Here is an 8,554-nt window from a genome sequence, read left to right as displayed (position 1 = left end):
GTTGTTGTTCTGTAAGTATCATCACCACGTGCTCAAGCTCACTTTTGACAAATTCCCTTCTTTTCTGAGGAAGCGGACTGGGCTGGGGCCCCGGGGAAGGGCAGAGGGTGTGCAGAAGATGAAGGTGGGGGAGTACAATCAAGAAGTCTGCTCGTCACCCTCACGGGAGGGAAGACGCTTTCTCCTTTGTCACGGTCTCCGAGGGGCAGGAAGCTGCGCGTCCGTCTCCGGGAACCCTCAACCCCCACCTACCCCACCCCCGTTTCCCCGCCTCCCAGTCTCCAGGCTGGGGAAATCCGCCGGGCCTTGGCCCCGCCCCGCCGCCCCGCCCTGCTGCGCCGCAGCCCCCCAGCCCCCACCCCCGCTTCGCTCAGCGGTGCTGGGCGTGGGGCGCGGGCCGGGTGCTGCGCGGGGATTCGGGGCGCTCGCTCCAGCTGCCTCTGCGGATATGTCGGGTCCGCGCGCGGGATTCTACCGGCAAGAGCTGAACAAAACAGTATGGGAGGTGCCGCAGCGGCTGCAGGGCCTGCGCCCGGTGGGCTCCGGCGCCTACGGCTCGGTCTGGTAGGGGCCGGCAAGGACCTGGTGGGAGCAGGGCGGGAAAGTGCGCGCGACCCTCCAGCGCGACGTGGGGTCCCGGCGTGGGGAGGGGCCTCGCCCTGCCTCCGCCCCCGGCCTGCACGCTTCCGATGAATGAATGGGGGGGAGGGGACAAGGAGGAAACTTTCCGACTAGATTCCACTCGCTGGCAGGTAGGGGGTCCTCTTATGTGCCCCCCATCTCCGATCTCTAGTTTCTCCCCAAAAGGCCGAATAGTGCGGTGTCACAGCTGGCGGGAGAGCAAGTCTCTGGGGGCCGCTAAATGGAACAGCCAGCCATTCGGGTTATTTCGGGCAAGGTCTAAGTAGCTCAGGGTCTAATGTGCTCCCAGACCGAAGTATTTGAAAAGGGGGCCCCCAGCGCATTGAGGAGACCTTTCTTCTTTGGAAGACACCAGATTCTCCTGGGGATCATACCCGTTCCTCCAGATTCCTAGAAGCTCAGCGCCTTGAGCCTAAACAGGCGCTGTCTACACTCTATGCAAGTTTACCCAACAAAGGATCTCAGAATATAGGTAGGGCTTGGAGATCAGAGGTTAGAGTCTTGATCTTGGGCAGCATCCAGGCATCTGGGATTGGAGAAAAGCTGTAGATAGTCCTTGTTAACAGGCTGATCAAGGGTGTGGACACTGATGCGTGCCCCACACCTGGAATGGGGGCTGAGCCTCACATCTCATGATCTTGTGTGTCATCAGAAGCCTCTGTACTGTTACTGAAATCCTATAGAGGAAAACAGTTCTGCTTTATAGGGCCCATAGCGAGCTGGCCATGGGATCTCCCCACATGTCTGTAGCCTGTCCCCATGTCTGTAGCCTGTAAACTCACCACTCTGAGACGGGAAGGCTTGTTCTGTTGACACTTGTTCCTTATCTCCTCCTTGCTTCTCTTTTCTCTCAGGCTGTACCGGGCCCTCCACAGTGAGCAGAGACAGGATACACCCCTCCACCACCCATTCCCAAGGAGTAGGACAGAGGAAGAGATGATCATGTTGTGTTTGGGATGCTCAGGGATTCAGCAAAATTCCGTTTTAAAAATAATAAAAAAAAAAACAATACAATAAATAAGAGGGAAGGAGGGAGAGAGAGGACTTGGAGGGGGCAGGGAGAAAGGTGAAACAGATGCTTTGGAGGGGACTTGGACATTGACTCAGACAGAGTTGTCTGGGGGCTGACCATCTAGGAGTTACCAGGAGAAAGCCAGATCTCCCAAGTGAGACCTGGGTCTGTAATCTGTAACCCTGGGTTTGTTTGGTCAGTCACTGTGCTGAGGCAGGCCATAGGATGCCAACTTCTTGTAACTTGATTGGACAGACGCAATCAAGTAAGATGATCATGCTGACCTAGTGCCCCCCCCCCCATCTCACCCCAGCAGTTACTTATAGAAAACTTTCCTCTACTACTCTCTGGTCCGTGAGCATCCCAGAGCCACCATGTCTTTTCCCCATCTCCCCTCACCTGGTGGGAATGGGTCGTATCCCCCCCCCCCCTCCATTCACTGTATGGGAAGGGTGCATCCTGAGACGAAGAGAATCGAGGGAGGGAAAGAACGGCAACAGGAATCATCGGGGAGGGGGGGAGAACAGGCTGTGTAAAGGTACTGTAGCCAGGAGGACTCCTTCAGTGGGGTCATAGCTGCTCCAATCTGGAGCGCAGTGGGACCAGAACCTGGTGAAACGCCATAGGACCGCCGCTCAGGCCGCGTGGTCTAGGCCCCGCCCATATAGAAGGCGTGTTCTCCTTTGCTCTTTTGAGGCTCTCTAGTGAAGGATCGAAGGCGTAAAGAGGTGCAGAGGTGGCGGGTCCAGTTTCTGGGGGAGTAGAAGTGTGCCAGAGACACCTCCACACCAGACTTAAACATTTCCTACTCTCCACTTGCTCAGTTATAAATTGTGTGGGTGGAGTTTTTATTTGTTTTGTTTTCTCGTGAGACAGTGTCTCACAAGGTTTTCCGGCTGGTTTTGAACTCTATCTCAGGTCTCTTGCCTCAAGTCTCCCCAAGAGCCGGGATTACAGGCACGAACCACCACACTCAGCTTCAATTACAAATTAGGATGCAATAAACGCCTCTGGATAATCTCGCTTCCGCAATCTGAAGTGCGGAGGCGTGAGGGTGGGGCGTCTAGGACTTTGTAGGTAAGCCTCCCACGCATCCGTAAGGAAGGAGGAGGGCTACTTGCTGTGGGAGCGCCTGTGGGTACAGTTGTGGTGTGTTTTCCATGCCGTGGCCTTGTTGTGAGTGGGGGCTTAGGTTTAGGCTAGAATCACCGGTGAAGAAAAGATACAAGCTCTGCCAGCGACCGCTGAGTCCACTCTAAGGGGTCTCCTAAGGGAGGTTCAGGAGGGTCGGCGTGGAGCCAGCGCAGGGCGAGCAGGAGGGGACAGGCCTCCTACGTTTTAGAGCCAGCATCAGAGGCTCGCTCCGGTACCCCGGCGTCGGGTGGACTCAGGCCAGGCGCTCGATCGCCTCATTCGCCCACCTTGCAGCTCGGCCTATGACGCGCGGCTGCGCCAGAAGGTGGCTGTGAAGAAGCTGTCTCGCCCTTTCCAATCGCTGATCCACGCGAGGAGGACATACCGTGAGCTACGCCTACTCAAACACCTGAAGCACGAGAACGTGAGAGGGCGGGTCGGTGGTGTTGGGGCTGAACCACGGAGCCTCTTGGTGGGGGCGGGAGCTACGATATAGGGGCGGGGCCTTGGGGTATGGCCCCCCCCTATGGGCGGGGTCCAGGCCAGACGGGCGTTGCCTAGGGCTAAGCTGTGGTCCTGCCTCGGTTCCCTGACCAGGTCATAGGACTTTTGGACGTCTTCACGCCGGCCACATCCATCGAGGATTTCAGCGAAGTGTGAGCGCCCTGGGCAGGCGCGGTGGTAGCCTCGGGAGCTTAGTCGGGGAGGGGGTGGCGAGACTCTGTCTTAACTCCTGACCCTGCAGGTACCTCGTGACAACCCTGATGGGCGCCGACCTGAATAACATCGTCAAGTGTCAGGCACTGAGCGATGAGCACGTTCAATTCCTTGTCTACCAGCTGCTGCGTGGGCTGAAGGTGGGGCACGTGGGCTCCGGGGTTCCGACCACTCTGGGTTGGGGCAGAGCGAGGTGGAGCCTGGGCTCACCCGGTCTGCCCTCCTCTGCAGTATATCCACTCGGCGGGCATCATCCACCGGGTAGGTGCATCTGTGGGCGAGGGTGAGAGTCATCCACTCTGCCTAGGCTCGTGGCCACACCACACACTCATGCCCTGTGCACCCTGCAGGACCTGAAGCCCAGCAATGTAGCGGTGAACGAGGACTGCGAGCTGAGGGTAAGGGTGGTGAGGGGGTGCACGGACAGTGGGGACACACAGAGAGGTAGGTGTCTGACACGATATCCGTGGTCCTCCAGATCCTGGACTTCGGGCTGGCACGCCAGGCTGATGAGGAGATGACTGGATATGTGGCCACACGATGGTACCGGGCACCAGAGATCATGCTGAACTGGATGCACTATAACCAGACAGGTGCTGTCAACTCTCAAGCAGTGGCCTTGTCCTATAAGGATGGGCTGGCGGCCATGGTGCTCACACCAAGGTTTAGGGAGGATGACAAAGCCTCGGGGGGGGGGGGGGGGGGGAGGAAAGGCTGAAGGGAAGGAGAGCATCCCTGGAGCTCTGAGAGGAGCAAGGGCTTGGTGGGACCAGCTTTGAGAAAGGCTTCTAACCTGATATCAGGGTGTCCTCACACCTCTTCTCAGGATAGAGTATAGAGTAAGGGCTCTATTGGTCTCTTTGGTCCTGGTTATGACTGCGGGTCACTGGGCTAGCTCCTCTCCAGGCCCACAGAGGGATTGGGGGTGGCAGACTGATAGTCTCTTTACTCTTCCCCAACAGTAGACATCTGGTCTGTGGGCTGCATTATGGCTGAGCTGCTGCAAGGAAAGGCCCTCTTTCCTGGAAATGACTGTATCCTTGCAGAGCAGGATTAAGCCTGGGTCCCCTTCCCTGGGGTGGGAGTGGAGTCTGGCCCTTTTTGGAAGCCTTTCCTTGCCCTGTGTCGTATCACGTGGGGCTCCCTGTCCTGAGCCACAGCTCCACAGTGTGTGTGTGTGTGTGGGGGGGGAGGATGGACCGGAAACGCTGGCCACCGGGTGTTTCCTGAGCTAGGTAGACATCGACCAGCTGAAGCGAATCATGGAGGTGGTGGGCACACCCAGCCCTGAGGTTCTGGCGAAGATATCCTCGGAGCATGTGAGTTAGTGGTCGTCCATCTGTCTGTTTGCTCTCCTGACCAAGCACCAGTCATGTTGGGGAGGGAGTAGTAAGCAGAAAATGGTGTCACATGAGGAACGTGGGCAGGGAGGGATAGAACTTGTGCAAGGAACATCCAATCCCTTCAGAGAGAAGCGGATGAGTCAGGAGGCCATTCCAGGTAGCAGAGACAAAACTCTGACAGACTCCCCTGGCTATAGACAGTGAAGCAGGAAAGAGTTGAGCAGTTGGCTTTTTCTTTGGGGGAGGGGGGTTTGGAGACAGGGTTTCTCTGTGTGGCCCTGGCTGTCCTGGAACTCACTCTATAGACCAGGCTGGCCTCGAGCTCAGAAATCCACCTGCCTCTGCCTCCCGAGTGCTGGGATTACAGGTGTGCGCCACCACTCCTGGCTCGCATTTGGCTCTTGTAGACACTATCAGAAGCCAAATGAAAATCTGGAGAGTCTGCCCCCCCCCCCGCCCCCGCCAGACTTTTTATTTTGTTTTGTTTTTCGAGACAGGGATTCTCTGTGTAGCTCTGGCTATTCCTGGAACTCCCTCTGTACACCAGACTGGCCTCAAATGCAAAGATCTGCCTGCCTTTGCCTCCTGAATGTTGGAAATAAAGGCACGTGGCACCACTGCTTGGCTAGGGAGCTCCCCCCCCCCCAAGCTTTGAGAGCAGGAGCCTGGCTTGCTGGGGCAGCTACCAGGCCTGTTGGAATGAATGCATCAGAGCTGTCTCTTGAAAGGCCTTCTACCCAGTTTGGGCCGGGAAAATAGAGGTTAATGAGCCCTCCAAGCCCTTCTTATGTCTCCAGGCCCGGACATACATCCAGTCTCTGCCTCCCATGCCCCAGAAGGACCTCAGCAGTGTCTTCCATGGAGCCAACCCTCTGGGTAAGGACTGGGACTGGATCTAGCTTGGGCTTCAGATCCAGTACTGGATCTGGTGCTGAGCCTTGCTCTCTCCTGCAGCTGTAGACCTCCTGGGAAGAATGCTGGTACTAGACAGTGACCAGAGGGTCAGTGCGGCCGAAGCCTTGGCCCACGCATACTTCAGCCAGTACCACGACCCCGACGATGAGCCAGAGGCAGAGCCCTATGATGAAAGTGTTGAGGCCAAGGAGCGCACGCTGGAGGAATGGAAGGGTGAGCACAGGGTCGGGGATGGGAAGAGAGCAGTGTCTGTGAGCCTGAAGGCTGCTTTTTCTCAGAGCAATAGTTTACCTGTTACATGCAAGGAGCTCCCCAGAACTTCCCCCGTGGTCTGGGCCTGGGAATATACCTGTGCTCCCTGAATGAGGCATGTAAGGGTGTGTGTATAGCAGAGGCTTGGAGGGCAGCATGGAGCAGACTCTGGTTCTAAGCTTAGTGGTGGATGTGGGCAGGGATATAGATGCTACACATGCTGATGGGAAGGAGGCTATGGGCACACAGCCTAATCTCACCCACCTTTTTTCATTTCCCCAGAGCTTACTTACCAGGAAGTCCTTAGCTTCAAGCCCCTGGAACCATCACAGCTCCCTGGCACCCATGAAATTGAACAGTGAGGCCTTGCCTGAGGGGGGAGACCTGAGCCTGTCCCCTTTCCTCAGCCTTCTGGCTTTCCTCAAGAGGTGCCTCTCAGGCGGCCCTGACACTTAACCTGGGACCCCTTTGCCTTGAGAAACTCTAAACACACACACACACACACACACACACACACACACACACACACACGAATGCACGGATGTGTACATATACCTGCCATTATGTGTTGGAGTCTGGGCAGTAGTGCTTCTGGACCTACCTTAGTCCACCCAGGTTCTCCTTGGGACCTCAGTGTGTGGGATCTGAGTGTGTCCCTGAGCCTGTCCAGATCTCTTCTGTTCTTGAGGACTATCTGGATTGGGAGGAAGGCAAACGGGCCTTGGTTCCTGGAGACTCTGAGGGAGGGAGAGTCACAGTGGTTGGAGATGCTCAACCAGGAAGTGAGTGGCTGAGAGCTGAGGCGGGCCTAGTGCCCTGCCCAACTGGGTGGCCGTTTCCTCTGCGGATGGGAAGGCTGAGACCACCATCGGATTGTCTATCTAATCAGAAAAGCCTGCTGAAGTCCTGTGGTTGCCTGTGATATGTGGGCAAGTGGGCGTGAGTGTGCACCCTGGTATCCACATCAGAGCAGATGCAGGCATGTGCTGGTGTGTGTGAATCTGTGAGCACCCACAAGCCAGCAGCCATTTCTGGTATGGTGCCTACTCTGGAGATAACTCTTGTCTCCTCTCCTCCCCCAAGTTCCTATTTTCTTTTTCTTTTCTTTTCTTTCCTTTTCTTTTTCCTTTTTCTTTTCTTTTTTTTTTTATTTTGGTTTTTTGGATTTGTTTTTTTTTTGTTTGTTTGTTTGTTTTGTTTTGTTTTTCGAGACAGGGTTTCTCTGTATAACCCTGGCTGTCCTGGAACTCACTCTGTAGACCAGGCTGGCCTTGAACTCAAAAATCCCACCTGCCTCTGCCTCCCAGAGTTCTGGGATCACAGGCATGTGCCACCACGCCCAGCAAGTTCCTATTTTCTAATGGGTCTTGAATCCCAGCTGTGAAGTAGATCAAGGCTCTGAGAAGTGCCAAGATCCGTTAGCAAATGTGGGGTATAGGAGCTGCAGCAGGAGCCTGAGTCACCAGGGCACAGTGCCAGCTGGGGACCACATGAAGTTGGAGGTCTAATCTCAAGGATGCTAGGTGGCCAGCACCCACGGATGTGAACCTGGCCGTTCTCGCCCCAGGACCTTGATTCAAAGCTGACAAATGTCTTTCCACATTCTACCTCCACCTACCCTTGTAGTTCTGCAGCCGGTCTGGGGTGCTGTGGTTTATGAGTCAGCCCTTGTCTCCCTATCCCCGAGAGAGGAGCTGACCAAGTAACTTTTGGAGTAGGGCCCTGTTTGAAAACATGTTGGGGGTGTGATTCCTCCCCAAAGAGATGATGATCTCTTGCTATCAGGGACTGGGGGTGGGGTGGGGCTCTGGATGTCAAGTGCCTGCAGCAAGAGTGCACAATAAAGGGGTTTCCCTCTTGCTCTTGTTCCTGTGGAAGGCTCCAGATTCCTTTGCTTCTACGGTTCCTGCTTCCTAGAGGGGTGGCTGGATCTCTGTGCTTGGTACACTTCCTGCTAGGGCCACATTTATTGTGCCGCTTGAGAGCAGTGGTTATTTCTAGTACTGTCACAGCTTCTTAGAGGGGCTCAAGAACTCAGGAGACCAGTGCAAGACAAGACCCACTGGCTAGAAGGAGCAAAAGGTATAATAGCCACCAGGCGTTGGCCCCTGCTGTTTTATATACACTTGGAATGATGGACAGACTTGGCTCCCTCGTACTACTGAGGCTGGGGATTGTCCCTGGAGAAAAGGTCTGTTCTTCCTCAGGGATGGGACAGGAAATGGGAAATAGCTTTCCTTTCCTTCCTGACTAAGGTGTAAAGGTGACTTTAGCCCAGGATACAGCTCATGTATCATATCTTTGTCCTGAATCTTGGACTGCCAGAGGTTTGAGTCAGGCAGCTGGTCGGGGTGGGGGCGGGGCAAGGGCGGGGGCCCTGGAGGGCTAGAGCCAAGTCCGTTGTTGGGGGATTGGGAGTGGCAGCAAACCCAAATACACAACCCTAGTTCCAAAACTAGTCTAGATCAGTCCTGTACAGAAACGGAGCGGGGCTGGGAGCTTTTGGGGTGATATGGGTGGGAGAGGCCTCCCAGGGCAC

General features: G+C 55.6%; 1 protein-coding gene across 1 annotated transcript; it reads left to right on the top strand.

Annotated features, from left to right (window-relative positions):
* The first annotated feature begins 373 nt into the window (after positions 1 to 373).
* On the top strand, positions 374 to 7,102 carry Mapk11 (mitogen-activated protein kinase 11). The gene is made up of 12 exons (XM_052160646.1): positions 374 to 564; positions 3,083 to 3,212; positions 3,386 to 3,444; positions 3,534 to 3,645; positions 3,737 to 3,766; positions 3,856 to 3,903; positions 3,984 to 4,098; positions 4,468 to 4,539; positions 4,745 to 4,824; positions 5,646 to 5,724; positions 5,803 to 5,976; positions 6,298 to 7,102. The coding sequence occupies exons 1-12, from the start codon at positions 449 to 451 to the stop codon at positions 6,375 to 6,377; spliced, it is 1,095 nt and encodes a 364-aa protein (XP_052016606.1). The 5' UTR covers positions 374 to 448; the 3' UTR covers positions 6,378 to 7,102.
* The last annotated feature ends 1,452 nt before the right edge of the window (positions 7,103 to 8,554 follow it).

This window comes from Apodemus sylvaticus, chromosome 17, assembly GCF_947179515.1.
Source record: "Apodemus sylvaticus chromosome 17, mApoSyl1.1, whole genome shotgun sequence".
Lineage (NCBI taxonomy): Eukaryota > Metazoa > Chordata > Mammalia > Rodentia > Muridae > Apodemus > Apodemus sylvaticus.
The sequence above is the reverse complement of the archived record's forward strand: the minus strand, read 5'-3'. Positions and strand labels throughout refer to the sequence as shown.

Coding starts and splice junctions, on each gene's coding strand:
- Mapk11 (XM_052160646.1), top strand. CDS start 449: ATGTCGGGTCCGCGCGCGGGATTCTACCGGCAAGAGCTGAACAAAACA. Junction 3,213..3,385: donor AACACCTGAAGCACGAGAAC/GTGAGAGGGCGG, acceptor TTCCCTGACCAG/GTCATAGGACTTTTGGACGT. Junction 4,099..4,467: donor GATGCACTATAACCAGACAG/GTGCTGTCAACT, acceptor CTTCCCCAACAG/TAGACATCTGGTCTGTGGGC.